Here is a 26,268-nt window from a genome sequence, read left to right as displayed (position 1 = left end):
TGCCGGGTCCGATCCCCAGCACCATATATGGTCCCCAGAGCACTAGATCACAGGGAGTGATCCCTGAGCACAGAGTCAGGCATAAACCCTGAGTACTGCTGGGTCAGGTGCAAAAAAAAAAGTAAATTATAACTTTTAAAAAACCCAAAGGGATACACTTAACAGCAGGTGAAGGCATGTATAATGGCCCAGAAATGAGGAAAAAAAGGTTCTTTACATAAAAGAAACTATGGATATAAAAATAATTTTCTTTACATACTTCCCATTCCCATTTCGCCCAGAGAAAATGCCAAAATTCTTCCAGTGGCGCACAAGCTGTTGCCTGACCTCCAGTTGCTTCTCTGAACACACCCTTCCACCTCTCCCCTTGGCCCGTTCATCCCAGCCACATGAGCCTCCTTGGTGAGCCTGAAAACACAAGGTCCCTTCAACCTCAGGACCTTTGCACTTGCAGTTCCCACTGCCTGAAATATTCATTCACCCAGAGTAGTTTATCCCTCAATGTTTTCTTCAAGTTTTATTGTTTATATTTTATTTGTTTATTTGTTTTGGTCTTCGGGACACACCAGGCCATGCTCAGGTATCATTTTTGAAGGTAGCCAGGAACGATATGCAGTGGTAAGAATCAGTCCATGGCTGGCTGTGTGGAAGGCAAGTACCCTCCACATTATACTATCTATACTATCTTTCCCTCTTTCAATGTCCCTCTCCTTTCCTCTTTCTTGCTTTGTTCAAAATTTCTCCTTGTGATGCTTTCCCTGAGAATCCTAGTTAAAAATACAGCTCCCAACATGCCCTATCCAATCTCCCCAGGTAATTTTTCTCCAAACTTAACAGTTTCTACAGATTTGATTCCCAGCATCCTATATGGTCCCACGAGCACTACCAGGAGTAATTCCTGAGTGCAGAGCCAGGAGTAACCCTTGAATATGCCCCACCCCCCCAAAAAAAAACCCACAAAACAAAAAATTATTCTTTGGGCCAGAGAGATAGTATAGTGGGGAGGGTGCTTATTTTCCATGCTGTTGACCCAGGTTTGATCCCAGGTATCACAAATAGTCCTGAGTCTGCCAGGAGTGATTCCTGAATGCAGAGCCAGGAGTAACCTCTGAGAATCACCAGGTGTGGCCCAAAACCAAATAAATAAACTGTCACTGTCACTGTCATCCCATTGCTCATCGATTTTCTTGAGTGGGCACCAGTAACATCTCCATTGTGAGACTTGTTGTTACTGTTTTTGGCATATAGAATATGCCATGGGTAGCTTGCCAGGTTCTGCCATGCGAGTGGGATACTCTCGGTAGCTTGCTTGCCAGGCTCTCCGAGAGGGATGGAGGAATCGAACCCGGGTCGGCCACGTGCAAGGCGAACGCCCTACATGCTGAGCTATCACTCCAGCCCATATAAATAAACAAACAAACAAAAGAGTTTCTAAGGTACATTACAACTTACCTATTTATTTCTCCCCACTGCAGTGAATTTTCTTTAGGGTGGGGAACTTTGTCTATTTTGCTCATTGCCATTTCTCTACTGACTGGCACATAGCAGGTTACACAAAGGCTATTTACTGAGTGATGGGCTGCATGATAATTCAAAGAGCTTTCATGCATCTTTTCAATGCTGGAGGCCTGGGTTCAGTCCTCCACATCACATGCTCCCCCAAGCACTGACAGGAATGACCTCAAAGCAGAAGAGGGAGTAGCTCCTGCACACTGCCAGGTGTATCTCTCCCGCCCCCCCCCACCTCCCCTCAAAAAAAAAATCCATGGGGCTGGAGTGATAGTACAGTGGGTAGGACACTTGCTTGCATATGGCCGACCTGGGTTCAATCCCTGACATCCCATATGGTCCCGCAAGCACCACCAGGAGTAATTCCCGAGCGCAGAGCCAGGAGTAACCCCTGAGCATTGCTGGGTGTGGCCCAATAAAAGCAAAGAATAAAAAACAAACAAAAAATATCCAATAAGAATATTTACTGGCTGCTTAGAGGAACTCCATGTGCCCTCCTCTGTCTGCATCTTGTCAGTCCACAGAGACCTCATGTCCCCTGTGCCACAGATTTTGTATCACCAGGTGGGTGGGCCTTGAAGTTTACACATACCTGTTTCAACCAGACATTTGTTGTCATCAATTGATTTTTCTCATCCTGTAAAATAAAAATTCAAATAAGGCTGATTATTTCAACTATAGAAGCAAAACTTCTTTCGAGTTTTCTCAATTTTATATAGATGGTCCTTTTCATATAGTATCTACACTCTACCCATCCATCTGACCTTCTCAAAAAGCATGATTTTAGGGGGCCAGAGTGATAGTACAGCAGGTAGGGTGTTTGCTTTGCATGCAACTGACCTGGGTTTGATCCCTGGCAACCCAAGTCCACTAAGAATAATTCCTGAGGGGCTGGAGCAATAGCACAGCGAGAGGGTGTTTGCCTTGCATGCAGCCGACCCGGGTTTAATTCCCAGAATCCCACATGGTCCCCTGAGCAGTAGTAATTCCTGAGTGCAGAGCCAGGAGTAACCCCTGTGCATCGCAGGGTGTGACCCAAAAAGAAAAAAAAATAGAATAATTCCTGAGTACAGAGCCAGGAGTAACCCCTGAGTACTGCGGGATGTGGCCCTAAAACAAAAAAGAAAAAGTAATAACTTGCCAAAATTCACTCTACCAACTTATGTTAAAATAGTCTAGAACTCAAAACACCTAAATGTAAACCCTGCCCTGGCAGCTCTCCCATCCACCCTCAAATCACACCCCATTCATAGGAACTGTTGATCCCATATCTGAATAGCTGAGGTAGAATATCTGGTTATCTGTGAGGTAGAAATTCTGAGCACAGGCATTAACAGGAAAAGAGGTAAACATCACCTGTGATGCTACATGGAAGGATGTCACCTTTGAGAACGGAATGAAAATTATAGAATCTTTTCCCCAGAAAAATATCAACACACATATATCTTGCTCTATAAGAGCAAAACAGAACTCAATTGAAAGTTGTATCATGTGAGACGGGTAAAAGAATCATCCATCCATTCACAGCTCATCCCAAAGATGTGAGCATTAGCCGTTACCTTCGGGTATAGCCTAACTGAAGGTGAGCTCAAGCATCTCTGGCAACCCTACAGTCCGTGTAGCACAAAGGAGGAAGAAACAAAACCAAAACTGAGTAAGGGCAGATGTAGGATGGCCCTTGGGAGTGAGCCACAAGTAATTGGGGAAAAGTTTGTCACAACGATGTTGTTTTATTTTTTCTTTTTGGGTCACCCCGGGCGATGCACAGGGGATACTCCTGGCTCTGCACTCAGGAATTACTCCTGGGGACCATATGGGATGCTGGGAATCGAACCCGGGTCGGCACGTGCAAGGCAAATGCCCTATCCACTATGCTATCGCTCCAGCTCCAACAATGATGGTTTTTTTCAACCTGAATATAAAAACAAAACAGGATAAACAATACAAGATTCTCAAACAAGGGAGGATGCCGAGGAAAGAAGGCTGAAATCTAAGGACACATGAAGATGGGTCCATACAAGACGCAGGTGAAGGGAAAAGGCCTTAGGATAAAAAAGACCAAAAAGCAGCCTTGAAACAATTCAGTGAACCTCTGCTCGGGGTCCAGGACCCACGGCCCAACTCCCTGACTCCAGCCCTCTCTGCTGGCAGAGTCACTGACATATTCTATTTCTGTACTCTTCTCTCGACCCAGGGCACTGCATGGCTGACCCTTGCTGTTACCACTTCCCAGAACTATTTCTCAAGGATGGGGCTCCTGCTTTCTTTTAAAAAATTCATCAATTCATAGCTGTCAACTCCCAGCCTCGAACCAGTGATTCCTTAGGCTGATAGACACTTCAGCATGGCCACTCCCGGCCAGCGTGGCCTTCCCATGGCCTCGGGAGCTTTTGCTTTTTTTTTTTCTTTTTGGGTCACACCGGCGATGATGCACAGGGGTTAACTCCTGGCTCTTTACTCAGGAATAACTCCTGGTGGTGCTCGGGGGGCCATGTGGGATGCTGGGAATCAAACACGGGTCGGCTGTATGCAAGGCAAATGCCCTACCCGCTGTACTATCGCTCCAGCCCCGGGAGCTTTTGCTTTTGATAGCCCCACAGTCACCTATTATCACAATGGGATGTTTCTTTCTTCTCTGACTAGCCCCCATGACACCAATTTTTATCTTGTGAGTTTTGTTCCTCTTTCCCATCGCCAAGGTGCCAAAGTTAAACACAGCCCTGCTACTTGATCAACCCTGCGACTCCAGCTACAGGGTCATCTAACTTGCCTCTCCAGCGTCTAGTCTCTGATTCCTCGCAAGCATGAATTTATCGGTGCTATAGCGCTTCCTACAGCACTACTATTCCCCATCTGCTTACTCATTCCCTCAGCATTTACTGTGTGCTAGACAATGCTCTCTGCTGGGTGATGGGCAGACAGACACACAGAACAAGTTCACCCTGATCTCAGGACGCCAACCCAGAGCACATGACAGCCAATCAGGGCGCAAGCCTACTGCTTTAAAAAGTTCAAGGTCTGGGGCCAGAGTGATAGTATAGTGGGTAAGGTGCTAGCCTTGCACATGGCTGAACTGGGTTCAATCCCTGGCATCCCACGTTGTCCGCTGAGCACCACCAGAAGCAATTCCTGAGTGCAGAGCCAGGAATAATTCCTGAGAATTGCTAGGTGTGGCCCCAAAACAAGGCAAACTTTTAAAAAGTGCAAGGGCTATGAGAACAGATGAGTGAGGCTGCTTTAGGAAGTCAAAAGGTTCTATACAGGGTCGGACAGGGTTGACTTCCCTCCACCGACGTCCCCAGGTTCTGTCCTACCCCTTTAATTGTATTTCTTAACACATATTATATGTAATGATAGGCACACCTACCACATCCACTAATTGAGATATTGCAAGACCAAACTTTATTTTAATTTTATCACTCAGGTGTTCCACAGGACGAACCCATTTTTCATAGTCTTGAAATAAATCCTTAAACAAATTATCTTCATGTTTTGCAATAGAGGATGGTTCAGCTAATCCTGTGAAGTTAAAAAAAGAAATTTAACTTAGTGTACTGACCTCTTTCCCATCAAGCACTTATGCTTTAATTAAAAAGTTATCATTATTAATGAATCAAACTATTATTTAAATTAATATAATTTGGGGGGCCAGAGTGATAGTACAGCACACAGAGTGATAGTACCTTGCACACAGCCAACCCAGGTTCGATCCCTGGCATCCCATATGTTCGCTCAAGCACTGCCAGGATTAATTCTGGAGCACAGAGGCAGGAGTAACCCCTGAGTATTTCCAGGTGTGACCCAAAAACCAAAAAATAAGTTAATATACAGTGTTAAAAATGATACACTGGAGAGATAATACAGAGGAAAAGGTGCTTGCCTTGCATGCACCCAACCTAGGTTCAATCCCCAGCACCACATAGGGCCCCAAGTCCCATCAGGAGTCATCTCGGAGCACAGAGCCAGAAATAAGCCCTGAGCACAGTCAGGTGTGGCCCCCCAAACAGAAAGCAGATAAAAATGAACGCCAATCAAATATTTTTGTGATTAACCCTTGTGATCAGCTTGCTCATAATTTAGTTAAATCAAATTACTCACTATGGAAATATATTGAGAACGTTAAGAATTGCACAATACGGGGCTGGAGCGATAGTACAGCGAGTAGGGCGTTTGCCTTGCACTCGGCCAACCCGAGGTCTATCCCCAGCATCCCATATGGTCCCCCAAGCAACGCCAGGAGTAATTCCTGAGTGCAGAGCCAGGAGTATCCCCTGTGCATCGCCAGGTGTGACCCAAAAAGCTAAAAAAAACAAAATACACAACACTTAGTACAGAGTAATTTTAAATATAATTAATAACTTTAAATTTCTAGGTCTAGGCAGATTGCTTGTCATAAAATCCCAAACCGAGAAAAAAGACATATTGAACTTCATTTACCAACCACATTGTCTCATTTAAATTGCCATGATTTTAATATACATATAAGTATTTAATAAATAATTCATTTTTCCTTACTTTTATTTGCTATGCATTTATATAAAACTACCTCAGGACCTGTGATTATAAGCAAATAAGACAAAGACAAAAATGTTGATAGTTTCAACTACCATAACTAAAGATCAGTCAAACTGATGAATCAATGTTTCAGCTATTCATCTTACTCAGCTTTGTTAGAAAAGTCTCTTGAATAACTGAGAATTTCCAGTATTGTGTGGACTAGAGCTTCAGTAAAGGAAATGTGAAATGTGTGAGATGCAAGCATGACATTTACTCCAGATTGACGATTTTAAAAAGAAAAAAACCCTACTCAAAACAAAATATCACAGTCTCATCTTAAAATATTTAGATGTATCATACCTAGTGAGGTCCTCCAACCCAAAGAGCTATTATACAGAATAGAAAATTTCTGAGAGAAAATTGTACTTTTAGGGGCTGGAGCGATAGCACAGCGGGTTAGGACATTTGCCTTGCACGAGGCCGACCCGGGTTCGATTCCCAGCATCCCATATGGTCCCCTGAGCACCGCCAGGAGTAGTTCCTGAGTGCATGAGCCAGGAGTGACCCCTGTGCATCGCCAGGTGTGACCCAAAAAGCGGGAAAAAAAAAAGAAAAAAAAAAGAAAATTGTACTTTTAGGACCTGAACAACAATACAGCAGGTAAGACACTTGCCATGCATAAGGCCAACCCAGGTTTGATCCATGGTATTCCGTATAGTACCCTGAGCACTACCAGGAGTGAACCTTGAGCACAGAGCCAAGAGTAAGCTTTTGGGCCATCACTGGTATGGCCCAAAAAACAAAACAAGAAAAAATTATTTTTAAATTATACTTTTACAAAGCTGTGATCAATGTCCCTCTCAGAGAGCCCGGCAAGCTACCGAGAGTATCCTGCCCACATGGCAGAGCCTGGCAAGCTCCCCATGGCGTATTCAATATGCCAAAAACAGTAACAACAAGTCTCACAATGGAGACATTACTGGTGCCCGCTTGAGCAAATCGATGAGCAATGGGATAACAGTGACAGTGACAGTGACTTTTACAAAGCAACCTCATTTTATTAAAAGATACCAGGCTATTTCAGATACGGAGCCATTCAAAAAAGCCTGGCTATTCTCGCTGAGGAAATTCATCCCCTGGGTTTTCTTTCAGAGCCTATTTCTTCATTAATAGATTAGCTGTGTATCTTATTTCCCTGAGCAATTTCTTACACTTGATTTAATCTGTAAATGCCACAGAGTTTGTCAAGCCTCTCATAAAAATCTCCTTTCAAGGAAACGCACAATGCAGCAAATTATACAGTCAGAATATTATACACTGGAGAGTCATTTGTTTTAATGTTTAAAACCCATTGATTTAAAGTTTCCTACTGAAATATCATTACTGAGCCATTTCTTCTCTTCTAATCTTATTTGATTTTTTTATAGTATTTGAAATTAAAAAAATTTAAAGGCCGTTCAAAAAATAACAAGTAAATGCTTTTCCCCCCCTGGTTTTTGGGACCACATTTAGCAGTGCTTAGGGGTTCTACTGATACTGCACTCAGGAATCACTACTGACAGTGCTTGGGAGACCAAATAAGATGTTGGGGAGCCAACACAGGTTGGCTGCATGCAAGGCAAGTGCCCTACTCTGTGTACTATCACTTCAGCCCCCATGTAAATGCTATTAGTAGCAGCTAAGGGATTCCCAGCATCCCATCCCTGAGCACTGCCAGGAGCTAATTCCTTTGTGTGGGGTGATACTAATTTGTACTGCCTCAAATTTTGCCTAAAAGAAAGTAGATAGGATACATACAGATAAAATAAAGAAATAAATCCCAATATGTACCTGCTGAGAACCTTTAAGATACTGCTGTCTTGTGAGTATCTCCGTAAGCAATGGGTGTTGATTAGGCTACTGGGTTCTTTTAAAAAAACAATTGTTGATTTGCCTGACCTTCTTCTTGCTGCTCCATCATCCCAGGTGAGGCTTGCCTCCAGCTCCTATCACTGGGTCTGTTCCAGAAGACAGCCAGAACCCTTCCCTATCAAGTGGGTCCTGGCAGCTTCCACACCAGACCCGAGCCATAGTAAGGGCCCAACTACAGCTCCCGAAGCTGACAGATCTACTCAACAAATTACATGCTGCTCACAGTTATTTTTCCTGTCATTCTGTGAGTACAGGCAGAGACGAGGCAGAGCAACCTCCAGATTAATCGCTCAGTATCTTCCCAAGAGGTTGACTACAATGACTCACCCCCGGACAGCAAGAACACTAGGAACCCAACGGGGAAAACATGTAGAAGCCCACCAAGCTCGATGAGTGAAAACAGTAACATGGAAGACATAAACAGCACCAGAAAACCCTCAGGCAGAGTCTCCAGTGACACTCTGATGAGGATATTCAGTGAGTTCACAGAAATGGTAGCACTGGGAGACAACAAGGCACAAGAAAGTATGAGAGTAGTAGAAAGGAAAAAGAAATACGACAGTCAGAAATGATGACAGAAATGAAGAACATGGTAGGTGATATTAAAAAGTCAATAGCGGGGCTGGAGTGATAGCACAGCGGGGAGGGTGTTTGCCTTGCACACGCCGACCCGGGTTTGATTCCCAGCATCCCATATGGTCCCCTGAGCACCACCAGGAGCAATTCCTGAGTGCAGAGCCAGAAGTAACCCCTGCGCATCGCCAGGTGTGACCCAAAAGGGAAAAAAAAAAGTAAATAGAAGCAGCAGAATAGCAGGCGCTGAGCAAAAGATTGAGGCGATCCAAGATGAGTAAGAAATAATGAAAGGTGGAAAATAGCCTGAAAAGGAAAAACAGCATACTAGAGAACTATAGAATGAGTTCAAAAGTAATGATACAAGAGTCATCAGAGTCTCTGAATAACAGGAAGACAAATATGATGAAAATCATTAGTTAAAGAAATTATTGAGGGCTCCAGGGGATATCTCAGTAGGTAGGGCACTTGCCTTGCATGCAGCTGACCTGGGTTCAATCCCCAGCATCTTGTATGGTCCACATAGCACCACCAGGAGAATTCCTAAGCAGAGAGTGAGGAGTAACTCACTGCATTGCTGGGTGTGACCCCAAAAAATCAAACAAAAGATAAATCATTGATAAGAACTTCTCAGAGTTGAGGATTACAGGCGCCAAGATCCAAGAGGCTTGAAGATTCCCAGTGAAAATAGACCCAATTAGGAAAACTCCAAGACATATTATACTCAAAACAACACAATCCAAAGATAGAGACAGAATATTGAACACCGCAAGATTTTTAAAAAAAGGTACATGTATAAAGAAAAGCCTATTAGATGTAAAGCTGATCTATCTAATGAGAATCTACAAGTCAGAAGAACATGGAAAGATACAGCACAAAAACTCAATGGAATGAACACCTCACCAAGAATACTCTATCCAGCTAGATTATCATTCTGATTTAAAGGAATAATACAGAGCTTCATGGACAAGCAACAGCTTAGGGAATTCGTAGCCTTGAAATCAGAAGCATTCCTGCTCCCTGCCCAGATGAATTCCCGAGCGGCCGGCCATGAAAGGCTCCACTTCTTAACGGCCATGATCCCAGAGGCACACAAAGTAATCTCAGACTGCAGCGGCTGCTGGCAGAAATGCTCCTGGACTGTAAGCTAAGCTACAGCCCCGTGCCGCCCCGGGAGGGGAAGGGTTTTTTGTCCCTCGGCCTTTTCCCCTTTGCGGCAGCATGGCAACTGCCATCCTTCACAGCCAATTGGACAGAGAGTTAGGAGCTTGCAGTGATGGGGCGCACGATGGGAGTTGGGGGGGGGCAAAGGGGGAGGGGGCCGGAACCGGCCCTGCTCCCTGCCCAAATGAGACCCCAAGAGGCTGCCCATGAACGGCTCCTCTGCTCCTGAACAGCCACGATCCCAGAGGCACACAAACCAATCTTGGAACGCAGCGGCTGCTGGCAGAAACACCTCTGGACTTAATTACTAAAATACCAGAATTCTAAAACCGCGCAGCCTCTGTCGTGCCTGTGTGACATCATATGCTCTTCATTCTCAGCAATAGGAAACAAATTATCTAATAGTGCCTTTTCGGCAGGTCTGATTGTGGGGGAAGATTCCAAATAATAGTAGTGGGTTTTCTGTCGAAAATTGAATGTACTCAAAGTAAAGAGAGAGTAAAGTGAAAATTATCAGCCACACAGGCAGGGTGTGGGGTGGGAGGGGGTGTATATTGGGGCTCTTGGTGGTGGAACATGTGCACTGGTGAAGGGATGGGTGTTTGATCATTGTACGACTGAGACTTAAACCTGAAATCTCTGTAACTGTCCTCACGGTGATTCAATAAAAAAAATAAGAAGAAAAAGAAATCAGAAGCATTAAAATATCTTCTCAAGAGGAAAGGAGAAACTTCCCACCATGTGGCACTGAGTAGGGCACTCACTAATGGTGCATATGGTTATCCTCTACTAGGTTAAGAAATTTAAGAAAGGTTAAAAATCATCACAAACTGGCTTTTACTGATTTATCTCCTGATCATTCTATTTGCCATTCCTTTAAGTTTTATTGGACCAAGTAATATAAAATAAATTTGTTATATGCTTGCCAAGTTGGTAGATTGAAAGTGGGAGGGAACCTAGAGACTCTGGTGATGGGATTGGTGTTGGAATGTTGTAGCCTGAAACAGCTCTATTATGAACAACTTTGTAAATCACGGTGTCTCAATAAACATTCCTGAAAAAAATCATTCATTTATAATATAAATCATTCTAAATATAGCAGATATCAGTCCCTATCGGATATATATTTGCATAGAATTTTTTACTTTTTTTGGAGGGGTGGGTCACACCTGGCGATGCTCAGGGGTGACTCCTGGCTCTGCACTCAAGAACCACTCCTGGTGGTGCACGGGTGGGCCATATGGGATGCCAAGGAAGGAACCAAGGTCAGCCACACACAAGGCAAACGCCTTACCCACTGTGCTATCACTCTGGCCCATATTTGCTAATATTTTAGTTCCCTTTTTTAAAGTTAACAAAGGAGAGGAAAAGTAAAATGCTTTTAAGTAAAAACTGTGATCAGCATTATATTCAGTGAGACAGAAATGCTTCCTACCTTCCAGGACACTGGTGCTACCGGAGAGCTGAGACTGTGTGACATAATTGCATAATGCAGCACAGTACATAATAGGTGATGTCACACTGCTCTGAATATACCAAAACCCAGTGAAGTAGATACTTTAAGTGGGTGAAGTGTATGGGAGATGAATCATGCATAAATGGATTCATTATTTAAAAGAAAGTGGGGCTTGGACACTTTGGTAGTGGTAGAGTATGAGCACAGTACCAATGTACACCATCACCATAAACGTTACTACTACTCTAACCAGCTACCTAACCTACAACCAAAAATTTAATATGAAATAAAAGAAAAGGAACTTGACATGACTGACTTATGACTGAGAATCTAGGACAAGAGATCAGAATTGAGAAATTATAAAGATCAGTATAAACCTAACCTTCAGAAAAACTATACTTATTCCATAAATATTTTTTGCATAATCAAATTAGAACCAAATGTTTAATGACACTGCTTTTATTTTCCTTATGTATTTTTGAGGTTTGTGTCTTTCTCAGTATCTATGTATTTTTCTTTCACTTGTATCACTTGTCATCCCGTTGATATTCGATTTACTTGAGTGGGCGCCAGTAACATCTCCATTTGTCCCTGTCACGTGCTAGTGTAGCCCAATGGCATCTGCTCACTCCAGGAACACGAAGAGCCTCAAACCGTTTGTTCAGGGTTTTGATGAAGAAGTCTAACCATCTCATAGGTGGGCAGCCACACAGTCTTTTTGCATCCCGTGGAATCCAGTCGGTAACAGCTCTAGTCCAGCAGTGGTCTCTAAATTGCATTACATGTCCAGCCCATCTGATTTTCGCCTTGGCAAATGAGACAGCGTCCCTGATTCTCGGTCATCGACGGAGATGAAGATTTTCTTTAATTTTTAATTTTTCTTTTAATTTTATTTCTTTTTTTCAAATGAGTTTAACTCCAGATTTTACAGAATACAGACTAGACCAAACACTTGAGAAGAGTATACACTTTGGCAGGGTTCTGGGCTATCATAGACCTCACAGCTATGATAAAAGTAGCTGAAAACCAGAGGATGAGCAATCCTTTTTTTTATTTTTAAGAATTTTATTTTATCGAACCACCATGTGAAAAATTACAATGCTTTCAGGCTTAAGTCTCAGTTATACAATGCTGAAACAACCATCCCTTCATCAGTGCCCATATCCCACCACCTAAAAAAAAACACACACACAGTACACCTCCCATCCCGACCCCCCGACTCCCCCCACCTTATAATTGATAAATTTCACTTTACTTTCTATTTACTTTGGTTACATTCAATATTTCAACACAAACCTCACTATTATTGTTAGGAGTACCCCACTAGAGTCAGACCTGTTGTGAAGAGATATGGCGGCTACCGTGGCCACGCGGTTTTGGATTTCTGTACTTTAGCAACTAAGCCCAGGGAGATTTCTTCCAGATATTGGATCATTGCAAGCTTGTAAACCCCATCTGTGGTCGTCATAATATGGCAGTCAAAAGAGGCGAGAGAAAGAAATACCTTTCCTCTCCTGGGCGGGCATGGGGCCATGGCTTAGTTCTCAGTCTGGAGACATTCTGCGAGGAGCTGCCCATGCCGAAAAATTTAGCTGGCGTCTGGAGTCACGCTCATGCAGCTGCGGAGAGGCCTCACACCCGTGCGGCCTCCGGGATCACTGGATGAGCAATCTTATGAATTCTTGTTCTTCTTCTTTTTACAAATTTTTTTTCTTAACTGTTCAACAGGTTCTAAAACATTTCCTTCTAGATACTGCTGGTAATAGATACTACACAGGGAATCCAGATGTTTAATCAGTAATAGAACTAAAGATCATCATTGCCTGCATCCGGCACAAGGAATGGCTGACTTTTTGCCAGATTTCTTAATTCCACCAGTGGCAAGGGGGCTCTTCCCCACAGCCACAGTATCTATATTTTTTAAACTGAGACTACTATTTAGACTATTATTCATAGAAAATTTGAAAGGAGGGGCCTGAAAGATAGTACAGCAGGTGTGGCACTTGTCTTGCATGTGGTCAATCCAGGTTATGTCCCCGGTCTCCTGCCTGAGTACTGTTGTATGTGGCCCAAAAATTTTAAAAAAAGAAAGTAAAATAAAGAAACAATGGTATGTATACACAATGAAATACTATTTGGCTGTAAGGAAAGATGAAATCATACAATTTACCACTACATGGATGGATTTGGAAATATCATGCTGAGAGAAGTTAGTCAGAAGGAGAGGGACAGATACAGAATAATCTCTTTCATATGTGGGATATAAAGAAACAGGGAGGGAATAACAAATGCCCAAAGGCAACAGAAACAGAATAGGTCTACATAACTGAGCTACTGACAGGGGGGTGGTGTGGAGCTGGGGAACAGGGTGGTTACAGACGAATGGGGGAAGAGGGACAATGGTGGAGGGAAATGGACACTGGTAAAGGGTGTGGCACTGGAACTTGTAGATGTAGAACCTTACCATTTATTAACAGTATTATAAACCATATGGCTCAAATTTTGGAGCAATCGCACAGCAGGTAGGGCTTTTGCCTTACATGTGGCCGACCCAGGTTCGATTCCTCCGTCCCTCTCAGAGAGCCCAGCAAGCTAACCGAGAGTATCCCGCCCGCATGGCAGAGCCTGGCAAGCTACCCGTGGCATAATCAATATGCCAAAAACAGTTACAACAAGTTTCACAATGGAGACGTTACTGGTGCCCGCTTGAACAAATCGATGAGCAATGGGGACGACAGTGCTACAGTGGTGTAGTTCAAAATTTAAAAGAGTTTTAAATTGTTTTTGAGGGGAGATGACAGAAGTTCCCTTGTCTGCCCCTTATGCATAGCTTCCCAATTATCACTATCCCCCATCAGTATTTTAAAAAACTGACTAACCCACCCTGTCACATAATTATCACCTTAAGCCTAGAGTTTACATGATAGCTCACTCTTATAGTATACATCCTGTGGTCTTGGACACATGTGACATGATCCAACAATATGGCAGCATACAGAGTTCCACTTCCTAAAATCCTCTGTCCTCTGCCTATCCGACCCTCTCCCAAGCACCCAGATTCCTAGTAACCACTAATCCTTTGCTGTCTCCATGGTTATGCCATTTTTTGTTTTCTCCTTGAGGCTGTGATCACATCCAGAGTCTCACAAATGTAAAGTATACCTGCTACCACTAGCCCCAGCCCCAGCCGTTGACAGCCTATCTTCCATACATGTCCTAAACTTAATGAGCAAAGGTGACAGCATTTGTAGGTGGGCCATTGGGGCAATGCCTACATCCCCTCTCCGCTCTCCCCTCTTCTCTCTCTCTTTTCATACCTTACTCCTAGCCTTGTAGTCAGGGATCATTCCTGGTGGTGCTCAGAGGACCATTTCTGGTGTGGCGAGTGAACCAAGTCAGCCTTACCCACTGTACTCTCTCTGTCTCTCTCTGTCTCTCTCTGTCTCCCTCTCTGTCTGTCTGTCTTTCTCTCTATCTCTCTCTGTCTGTCTCTCTCTCTATCTCTGTCTCTCTCTCTGTCTGTCTGTCTCTCTGTCTCTCTGTCTGTCTCTCTGTCTCTCTGTCTGTCTCTCTGTCTCTGTCTCTGTCTCTGTCTCTCTCTATCTCTCTCTCTCTCTGATCCTGTGGTGCCTAAATTCAGAGGGCAGAAAGCTCACAATGGAATTAGTGTGTTATACAGGCTCCAAGGAGCTCCCTAGAACCTTCTACCTCTGGAAACTCAGAAAGAATCCTGACATCTGAGGCCTGAGAGATAGTACAGCAGATAGGGCATTTGCCTCGCACAAGGCCAACCCGGGTTCGATCCCCGGCATCCCATATGGTCCCCCAAGTACCTCGAGGAGTAATTCCTGAGTGCAGAGCCATGAGTCAGCCCTAAGCATCACTGGGTGTGGCCCCAATAAAGAAGAAAAAAAAGAAAAAACACGCAAACAAAAACCTGACATCTGAGAGACAGTCCCCACTGAACCAGGCTGAATCTTGATCTCAGACATCCAGCCCCCAGAACCAGGAGAAATATATTTCTCTGATTTATAAGCCACCCAACGGCTGCTGTTCTAGCAACCCCAATGAACTGAGGCAGCACTTGAGTGGATTGTACATTCTTAAAATGGAAATAGCAACTATGCAGGCATCCTTTTAGGTAAAGAAACAAAATTCTCCACGAGGTTGTCATCTGTCCAGGATTATCCAGTAGAAGGCTGCAAAGCTGAGCTGTCACCAAGCTTTGAAGCCAGGTTTGCCACCAAAACCCAGGTTTTTCCTTATCAACTGATCCCACCTTGTTCGATTATGTGCCAGTGCATCAGAGTGGTGACTGCGACTCAGAACAACATCCTGAAACTCACAGAGCTTCTCCAGGCAATGAAAAACAAGAACAAGGGACCCTGCATATTTAGATGCTAAACTCTAATATCTCAAATAATACAAAGGGACACCTTTACTTTCCTTAGTCGTGGGCATGACCCCTCCCCTGGGAGAAACGTCAGTGATGCCAAATGCCCCAGCATTCATCACTGCTGTGCAGCTCTCAGAGTGTGCTGATAGACTGGGCTAGAGAAATAGCTCAGCAGGCTGGAGCATGTGCTTCGAGTTCAGGAGGCCCAGGTTCAATCCCCAGCACCACATGGTCGGACAGGACTAACTGCATGCAAGGTGAGCTCCTCAAATTTATGCTTTTATTCACTATCATAATCATAAAAATGTATTACTATATCGAGAATATCCCATAATGGTAACGGCACCTCTAATGGCTTCAGTCCTGGAATCTAACACAGAATTTCTCAAGTCAGCACTGCTGGTATTCGGGCTGGATAATGCTTTACTGTGGGGTTGTCCAGAATGCTTCCTATTCTGACTGCTACCCACTGCATATATAATCCCCCACCAACACCTCTATGTGACCACCAAAAAATGTCTCCAGACACTGCAAAATTGCAAAACTCCTCTGCTTGAGAAACTCTAGTCTAATAGGAGTAGCTTATAAGGAATAGAGGTGGGACCAAGACCCCAGATTTATTTTACCTCAAAATAATACCTTAAATTACAAAAGTTATATTTGATCACTGTCAAGATTCAAATCAGGGATCAGGGATGTGGCTCAGTAATAAAGCACTGGCCTTGCATATGTGCGGTCCTGGGTTATATTCCTGGTACCAAAATTTTTTCTGGGGGGGTGAGGGTACCAGAAAGATAACTCAACAGGCTGTGAGCACAGGCAAGAGGCCTGGGGTTCAATCCCCAGCATCACCATGAGCAACCCAAGCACAGAACCAGAACTTGGAAGAGAGTAGGAATTCTTCCTATCCTCCGCCCGAACCATCTTCCTGCAGGGGTTACTACTGTTAAGTTGGTGTGTAGTATTTTTCAAATACATACATACACTGAATGTCTTCCCCTTCTTAAGTTTTCAGTTTATTTTCATGCAATACAAAATATATATCCATATATATAATCTATCTCTACCCTTTCTTTGTAAGCTACAAAGTAGTCTTTGCATGATGGATGTATGAAAAATTAAGCTTTCACCACTGATAGGTATTTCTATGTTCCTCAGTTTCTACTTATTTCTTATACTACTAAGTAAAAAATGCTATAGTTAACACCTTTACCCATCTGTTTTTGTCTACACTTATGCAAGGATTTCTACTGTCCTGACCCTTAGAAGCAGAGCTGAGGATACAAGGGTATATGTGTTTTAAATTTGCTAGGTACTACCAATAGCCTCCCTTCTCTCCTTCACAGACTGCTATAACAATAAAAAATAGATCTATAAAGGTTTATAGAAGTGACATATATCATATGTCACTTTATATATATATTATATACCCCAGTTCTAATTAAGGCATGCTAGACTCTCCCCCCAATTTTCCTTGTATTGTTTCCTAAATTACAAAAAAATGACTTGTATTTCTTTTTTCAAAATTCCCTTTTCAGCAGCCTTAGAAGAGCTATTTTAAGCCTAAGCAAGATAAAGCAGCAGACAAAATCAACTATTTTTAAAATAAGAAATATGTACTATATCCAACAATTTCAGAGTGACAAAAATGCTTAGCAATCATTTTTGAAGTGCTACAAATGAAATACGAAGGACTTTTCATTTAAACTCCAGAATTTTCATTATATTTTCTATTGATTTTTATCACAGAATTATAGGACAAAGTTTCTCTAACAGATATGCTTTAGTAATCCTAACATCTCACCTTGAACTCCCTCAACATTCACAGTAAGAAAAGAAACCTTAAGGCAGGTGTTAATTTTAGGTCCAGTCAACAGTCCCCAAGGAGAGGGAGCAACTTTTACACTTGAAAAAAATATGTAGCATTATCAGATCAAATGCAGTATTATCTTAATTTGACATCATAAATACCTCTCAACAGCCAATAAATGCGGATTATGAGCTACTCCATTTCCAATATTATCAATCAAAACACCTGATGGTACATGAACTTGTCTCAGTTTGATGTGGCCTGTATGAAGACTTGCAAGGTTCTCTTTCAGGATTATCCAGTTATGAGTGATACTGAATACTGGAAGGAAATACAGAAGTACGTAGAAAGTGCTTCTTCATTAGGATGATGGGAAAGGGCTTGTTTTCTTAGTTTCTATAAATCTGAAGTCATTCAGGCTATACAGTTCGTTTTTGGGGGGGTCACACCTGGCAATGCACAGGGGTTACTCCTGGCTCTGCACTCAGGAATCACCCCTGGCAGTGCTCAGAGGACCATATGGGATGCTGGGAATCGAACCCGGGTCGGCCGCGTGCAAGGCAAACGCCCTACCCGCTGTGCTATTGCTCCAGTCCCTGTACAGTTCATTGTAAATGCACACTTTCCATAATGACTCTCACTGGAACCTCTTGAAAAGTGACCCAACTAATATGAGTGGGAAACTGTATACACAGTGGTAGAGAAACTGTGGAAATCTGACCTTCAACATTTGTATCATGGGCACTTGTTAGAAGTGCACAATTCCAGGCCCACCACTCACCTACTAAAGTAACATCCACATTCTAACAACACCCCCTTTGACAACACCTGGATGGGTTGTTTTTGGTTTGTTTTTGGTTTGTCTGGCTTTGTTGGTTGGCTTTTTTGGTGCTGAGATCAAACCCGAGGCCATATACATATAGAGTGTGTGCTTTCCTCTGAGCCACTTCCCTGGCCCATATCTGTAGACATCTCGGGGCAGGCACTAATGGCATCTCATGGCTAGAGGCCAGATAACTCCATGAGACACAGAACAATCTCCCACAACAAAGAGTTATCAGGTTCTGGATGTCAGAGATTGAGAAGCCTTGATATAGAGGGCGGAGGGAAGGTACATCTTTCATATTCCATACTGACCATAAAGAAGGGAAACAGGAAACTATTTTTTTTCTAGTTCCAATTTTTCAATTCTATTATCCACTTCCTTTACTGAGTTCTTTATTTTGCATATTTTCATTTATTTTTTAATTGTATCTTTATAAAGTAGTTCACAATGTTTACAGGGGGTCCATTGTGGTGCCTACATATTATCTTACTTGCCAGAGAATGCACTCCCTGGCTTAGCAACTAGCTAGGGGTGCACTCCATTTTTGCAGGGCGCACACAACTGGCTGTAAGACAGAAAATCACTTGCTGAGCAAAGGGTCAGGACCCAAATCAGAGTTTCCAGAACTGAGCTCAATGCACATGGACAACAGGGATCTGCACTGATGACACTCACTTGCACACAGATGTTAGAGCCCCTGTGATCTTCCTCCCAGCCCTTCCTTTCATTTGTTGGCTTTGGGGCCATACCCAGTGGAACTATGGTGGCTCAGTACTTGCAGGGTGACTCCTGGCAGTGCCAAAGACAGCCTTCTGCACAAACAGCAAGAGCCCTAGCCCACTGAGCTATCTCTCCAGCCCTTCACTGCTCTCTCAGAGGGACTCTGCCCGGCAGGGCCCACAGTGCTCGGTAGCCACCAGAATAGTACTGTGAACTGAATTCAGGCCTCATGTGCTATACCACTTGCATGCTATCCCCCCCATCCAGAGCCTTTTCCAATGTTATACTTTGTATAGAACATATGGCCTATCTTCAGTGTAGGAACCACTCAAAGATACCACTGAGAAAACAACATTCCTAGCCTCCAATACCATTTCAGTACACCATGCCTTAGATGAAGCCAGTAAACACAGCCACCATAACTCCTATGCCACAATTAGGAGCATGGTCACGTGTGGGCACCACCACAACTCCCTGATCACAGTGTCCGAGTGTGTGAGCCACACAGCCAGATGGGCGATTCCCTCCTTAGTACCAGAGCTGAAAATGTGCCAATACTACAGCCGGGCATGTGTGTGACCCTTAACCATTGAAACAACAATCAAGGGAAGAGGAAAATGGCCTTAAAATTTTTATTAAAATTAAAAAAGAACCTAGTGGGTATAAAGACAATTGCTGAGGGATGGAGAGATACTGGAGCAGGTAGGGCACTTGCCTTACATTTGGCTGACCTGTGTCCTATCCCCAGTACCCGATATGGTCCTCTGAAGCCTGCCAGGAGTGATCTCTGAGTGGAGCCAAGAGCAAGCCCTGAGCATTAATGGGCATGACCCAAAGTAAAAAAAAAAAAAGAGTACTTAATCCATTTAGCCTTCCTTTTTTTTTTTAATCTGCAAAGCTGCCGCACAACACATCATCATAAAGGGAAATATATATATGTATATATATATAGATATAGATATGTAGGAGAACCCAACAAGCTACCAAGAGTATCCTGCTGCACGGATGAGCCTGGCAAGCTCCCTGTGGGGTATTCAATATATAACAGGTCTCATTCCCCTGACCCTGAAAGAGCTTCCAATCGTTGGGAAAGATGAGTAAGGAGAGGCTGCTAAAATCTCAGGGCTGGGACGAATGGAGATGCTGCTGGCACCCGCTCGAGTTGAACAATGGGAAGACAGTGATACAGCAATACAGTTCATAATACTTGATTATATTTAATGTTCGAACACCAATCCCACCGCCATTACATCTTCTCACCCCATATCCCATATTTCAGATGTTTCCATCGCAAATCAGAGTCACTTTTTTTTTTTTTTTGCTTTTTGGGTCACCCTCGTCAACGCACAGGAGTTACTCCTGGTTCATGCACTCAGGAATTACTCCTGGCGGTGCTCAGGGGACCATATGGGATGCCAGGGATCAAACCCAGGTCGGATGTGTGCAAAGCAAATGCCCTACCCACTGTGCTACCGCTCCGGTCCCATGATTTTTAATTTAAAATTGAGTTGTGTGAAATTAAAGCCATGAGGCACATGGGTACTCTTTGAGGTATAAAGGTCATTACATTTGCATTTCTGTTAGCTACTGAAAATGTTAATGGAAATGAGAAGAAAAACTTTTCATAATTCACATTTTCTATGAAAGAACTACTTTTTTGTTTGAATGAAAAAGAGCTTAGTGATTATAGTTACTAAGAATAAAGTTAGTCACCAAAAAGCATGGTTAAGAAATAAGCTCATTTCCATAAATCACTGGACAGTCATAGGCAGATCAGTTGAGAAGGCTTGAATTATCTCCCTGTGCTAGTTAATTATCTATTCTTTAATATGGGCTAAATTGGCTCCTGAATCCCTTTCAGAGCTCCATGACCTTCCCTCAGCAAAGTAGGTATGGCTGTTGGCAGACGAGAAGTTTTCTTTTTCTGGAACTGGCTCACAAAAACAGTAAGAGGAGTCATTAAGACTAAGATGAATATAAAAACTATGAAATATAAATAGATTACTAATGGTAGGAAGGGACTAAAAAAAAATGTACTATTGCCCCTCCCATTGAATAGAAGAAATAAAGGACCAGCAAGGTCAAGCATCAGCTCTAAGGAAACACAGCAAGGTCCTGGCAGGGTTCCTGACTGCAGATAGCTTCAGCCATTCCACCACAGCTTAACATTTAGGAGCGATCGTCCAAGTTCACAATCGATTCCATATTAATTTGTTCTTCAAACAATTTCTTGCTAAGAACACAGAATATTGGAGTGTTAGAGCTGGAGGGAAACCTTTTCTGAGACCCTCGCTTTGCAGATGAGACAGAGAGATTACTGTTCCGTTCGTTCCATCCACAAACACTGGCTCCTATAATACTGGCGGGCTTGGAAATACAAAAATAAACAGGATACAAGGCAGTTATTAGGAGCTCTGTGGACAAAAATAAAGCAAATGTAATAAAATCTAATCGTTATTATTAGAGATATTCATTCTCTCTAAAATAGAGTGCAGGCAGAAAAAAGAATTAATCAGTTGTGATTGTCTGCTAAGAATCCTGAATACCAAGCGTGAATAAAGAGCTCTGAAAGCCATTTAAGCTTGGCCACATATTTCATAAGAAAACATATGAGAAAGTTCCAGTTTCTCCAAAGTGTGTAGAGCACTACTGTTTAATAGAGTTTCAAACTGAGGGCCTGGCATTTCCTATATACTATTTCATCCTGGGAATGACCCAGAGGTAAGCAGTAATCTCAATTTTCAAAAAAGGAAGCCAGCTAAAACAAGTCTATCGAAGTCTAGATACACTGGAAGTCACTGGTCTAACCCAGGTTTGTCTGACTACAAAATAACATTCTTCTCTTTATGTTAAATTAGGACAATCTGCCTGGGATTCTCTCTGTTTGATAATTTAAACATTACTTCTCCACATTATTGCTGTTCCTGATATACTAAGCAATCCATCCCGAAATAAGTTGGTTTTGAAGATGATTACCTCCAGGAATTCGGAACTTGTAGTTCTAATCTTAGAAAGGTTCTTATTTAAAGGTTTCCTTTAAATAAATAATAATTTAAAAAAAAACAGTAATCAGAGGTAGAAAGTGAAATACTGATGCGGCAAACTTTGAGTTCATCTTTTGCTTAAAGAATTCCTGTGTAGGTACTTTTCTGCAAGGTATTGAGAGTACTGGCTTATGAAAGTTTCAGAGGCACTTAAAACTCAGGAGCAGGACCAGAGAGATAGTACAGGGGGTAGTAGGCGCTTGCCTTGCAAGAGCTAGCTTGGGTTTGATCCCTAGCATCTCATAGGGTCCCCCGAATCCTCTAAGAATGATTGATCCCTGAGCCACAAAGTTTCATAAGAAAACCACAGAGCCAGGAGTGAGGCACCCCCACCAAAGGGGGTAAAAAATAACTGGGAGGCGCTAAAGCATCTTTCATAGTTTCTATTCCCGTCTGAGACATCTTGACATTTAGAAAAGCTCAAGGTGCAAACGAAGAGTGCGGTCGCCCGGGTGTCCACTGCCCCGCACGCTCCGCCGGACACGTGCCCTCTGCAGGCAAATTTCCAAAGGCTCCGCGAGGGGGCAGGGGCGTGGGGCGGGAGGAACAAAGGGGAGGAGAGGACGCCTCGAGCCCTCGTTGAAAATAAACCCCAAGAGCCTGCATACTTCAAGCAAGCATGCGAGCAGCCCGGCAGAGACCAGGACACGAAAGCCGCGCCGGCTTCAAGCGCACCTTTTCTTGGAAAAGTTGTGCCCGGGCGGCCCCGCGGTGCCCAACCGCAGGCTCCAGCACAGCATTCAGCGCGGCCTTTTCCTCGGTGTTGCCAGTCTCTGCGGAAACCTGCCCCCCGCCAGCCCCCGCGCACCCGGGCTCACCTCTGGCCGCACCGCGCCCCGCGCCCGCCGGACCCCAGAGCCCGGCCACCAGCTGCAAAAGGAGCCGGAGGCGCAGCGCGACCCCCGACCCCCGCGCTGCCATCGTCCGGCACCTGCGAGGCTTTCTGCGGATGGAGCGGGCAGTCTGGGTGGGCGTGAAGGGAAGACGGGCGGCGGCCACGGGAGCCTCCAGCAACTCGGCTCCGGCCACCGGGCAGCCACCGCAGCCTCTGGGATTCCGACCCGCTCCCGGAGAGCTTGGAGAAAGCGCCGGGCGCCTGGCCCCGCCCAGACCACGCCCCATTTGCTGCTTGCTCCGCCCCAGACCCGGACTCATCCCCTCCGATCACGCCCCCTCTCTCATAGCCCCGCCTCCTTTCCGGCGAGCCTTTTCCATTTACGGCTTTGGCCCCGCCCCATCTGCGTCTAAGCCCGCCTTTTTCCATACCTAGCCCCGCCCTGGGCCCGCCCTGCCCCCAGGCTCTTTTTCTAGACCATTCCTGCTGCATATCCGGTGGTCCCAGCCAAAGAAAGGTGTGAGGCCGGCTTCGAAGGCGGGTCCCAAATCTAACCACTGGCGACCTAAAATTACCGTCCATTAATGTCTTGGGTTCTGCACGAAGAAGGAATCATGGACAGGCTGCTGCCAGCAGATGGGAAATCAGAGGATAGTTGTCATCAGAGCTGAGAAGGGAGGCTGAAATAAGACCGGTGGGAAGGGACTTGGCCCTGAACTTCTGGCTGCAGGTGCTCTCCAGTCTGAGCTCTAAAAGCCTCCTGGCCAATACAGTAGAAGGCAGGATGTCTCCAGGGGTGGTTGTAATAGTCTCAAGGAGAGATGTGCATTCTTCTGGAGCTGCAAGGTGACCCGGAACAGAGCACCTTCTTTCTCTGCGTCCGTTTCTTTCCCTCCTAAAGGGCTTGGTAGATCCCGCTCAGACACGCATCCAAATCACCCACAGAGAGCAATGCCCTCTGTGTGGGCATCAATTAACATCTGTGAATATCATTTCTTCAGCTGCCACAGACACTTGCAATTCCTACAGTGATTGATGTCGGTGGACGGAATCCTGTCTCAAATGCCTCAGGCCCTGAAATTTCAATCTCACAGTTAACAGTTGATTTTAAAGTTAATTAGGTTGAAGAAAGGCGAATTATCTTTAAACTTTAGAGGTAGAGCATTTCACTGATTCTTCACAGAAAGCTTTATGCAAGTAACACCTTTAAGACTTCTTGTGAGCAGAAATTTCTCTCCAAGCTCCAGATTTACAAAATCTGTTTTTTTTTTTAATTTTTTTAAGTTGGTTGCGAAAAGGGGTCAGAGTAATAGTACATTGGGTGAGACACAGGCCTTGCACATGACTGACTGTGGTTCAATTCTAGGCACCCCATATGGTACCCCAAACTGGCCAGGAATGACCCCTGAGCACAGAGCCAGGATTGAGCCCTATGTACAGCCAGGGGTGACAAAAAAATTAATTGCAAAGAATCTAAACTTTAATATTCAGTTAAGTATCTTTTTCTTAGACTGAGGGATGTCTTAGACTAGAGAAACAATAATCCATGAAAGGAAGAAAGGATGAAATGCATGTATCTCAAGTTGATTCATTAAAATTAATTTTTTTTAAAAAAAGGATGAAATGCAGGGTTGGAGAGACAGTACAGTGGTAGTGATATGGCCCACTCAGCCTCAATCCCTGGCATCCCGTGTGGTCCCCAGAGCACGACCAGGAGTGAGTCCTGAGTCCTGAGTCAGGAGTAACCCCTGAGCACCACTGGGTGTGTCCCACAAACAAGCAAAAATAAATATGAGATGCTTTACAGGACAGGAAAGATACTTGAAGGGCTGGAATGATGCTGGAGACTAAGGTTTGAACCTGGCAGTGCCAGACTCTGACAGGTCATGGTACCAGAGTGGCCCCTGAGCATCATTTGGTATGACTCAAAAGCCAAAATAATAATAATAGTAATAATAATAATAATACATATGCTACCTGATATAGCATATTATAACAGACATGGGATAACCAGATCAGTCATGGGATAACCAGAAGTATCAGTCATACTTCTGCACAGGAAGGAAAAACAGTACTTGCCACCTGTTCATTGCAAATTTACATTTTTCTTTGAAGAATTTATGAGACACACAGACAATTATGCAATTTTACCCCTAACAGTGTCTGGAGAAAGGAAAGTGTTATTCCTCTTTCACAGCTAAGGGATTTGAAGTAAAGTGGTTAAATAATGGTTGAAGGTCACAGTACTTGTCAGTGGAATAACTGGGTTTAAATTGTTCTTAGCTCAGTCACAGCAATATAATTGGAACTCCAAGATTTCCCTAGAGTCCTCTATCAATAACTATGAGGTCAACAGCTATTTACATAATCTGTGAAATGCACTACTAGTTGTAATTACTGTTTTTATAAGAAAGGCAAAGTGTGTAATTTGTTAGGCACTTAAAATCCAAGCAAATAATTTATTGGATATAGTGCATGTATGTTAAAATTTTTTCTTTTTTTTCTAGAAGATATGCCAATTGCTCTCCTGGCATATCTTCTAGAAAATAGTTGGCCGCACCTTCCCCTCACAGCAGAAGACACTTGCATAAGTCCTGGGTGATGGTTTATAAAGCCCACGAAAGTAGCATCTATAAAAATTTTGAGACTTGACCAAAGGAACAGTCATGCAGTTTGGTCTCTACAGTGCACCTGTATCCCAAACACTGTATCTTCCCTTGAAATCTGTGACCTTGTTGTTTTGGGGTCATATCCAGTGGTACTCAGAGATCACTCTCTGGGATGCTCAGGGTGTCTGAGAGGGGTCAGGGATCAAAGCTGGGGCTTTTGCATACAAAATAAGTATTCCAGCCCTTTGAGCCATCTCTTCAGCAACTGAAAATTGTGATTTTTGTCAGATTTTTTAATCTTCACACATTCCAGTTCTTCTCCTTGTCTCTGAATACCCAAAGTCAAAGTAACTCGTTAAGATCTATTCAAATGTTACTTGCCCCATAAGGTATATATCTTTGTTCCCAGGCTATATACCAGTCACAACCTTTTCTGAACTCAGAATCCTATCAGTTCCTTAATTTTCTCTAAATTTTCTATGTATATTTGGTGCTTTTTTATTTTGTGTTTTTGGCTTTTTGGGTCAAACCCAGCAATGCTCAGGGCTTACTCCTGGCTCTGCACTTAGGAATTACTCCTAACAGTGCTCAGGGGACCATATGGGATGCCGGGAATCAAATCCATGTGCAAGGCAAATGCTCTGCCCACTGTACTTAGTACATTTTCACACATACATAATCACCCTCCCAGTCTTTCTGGCATAACTTTAATTCCATTATCAGTGCCCACTGTTTTGTCTTTTTGTTTTATCTCTTCATCAATTTTATATCCTCTAAAATGATACATGAAACCATCCAACTTTTTCCTTCTGACTTTACTTCATGGAATTTCCTTAAGCTCCTTTCATTTTATTGCAAATGGTAACTTAAAAAAAATTTTTTTACAGTTAAATAGTATCCACTGTCTAAGTGCCTCAC

The 26,268-nt window shown here is 43.6% G+C and overlaps 1 protein-coding gene across 1 annotated transcript in view; it reads right to left on the bottom strand.

The window, feature by feature from the left end:
- Positions 1 to 22,991, bottom strand: part of CHRNA5 (cholinergic receptor nicotinic alpha 5 subunit) — a 32,933-nt gene extending 9,942 nt beyond the window's left edge. Inside the window, exons 1-3 of the mRNA XM_055133785.1 lie at positions 22,725 to 22,991; positions 4,877 to 5,028; positions 2,102 to 2,146 (exon numbers count right to left, since the gene is read on the bottom strand). Of these exons, the coding sequence (XP_054989760.1) occupies positions 2,102 to 2,146; positions 4,877 to 5,028; positions 22,725 to 22,827 (300 nt within the window). The 5' untranslated portion in view covers positions 22,828 to 22,991. The remainder of the gene's footprint in view (positions 1 to 2,101; positions 2,147 to 4,876; positions 5,029 to 22,724) is intronic.
- Positions 22,992 to 26,268: the final 3,277 nt, after the last annotated feature.

This window comes from Sorex araneus, chromosome 3 (genome assembly GCF_027595985.1).
Source record: "Sorex araneus isolate mSorAra2 chromosome 3, mSorAra2.pri, whole genome shotgun sequence".
Classification (NCBI taxonomy): Eukaryota; Metazoa; Chordata; class Mammalia; order Eulipotyphla; family Soricidae; genus Sorex; species Sorex araneus.
The sequence above is the reverse complement of the archived record's forward strand: the minus strand, read 5'-3'. Positions and strand labels throughout refer to the sequence as shown.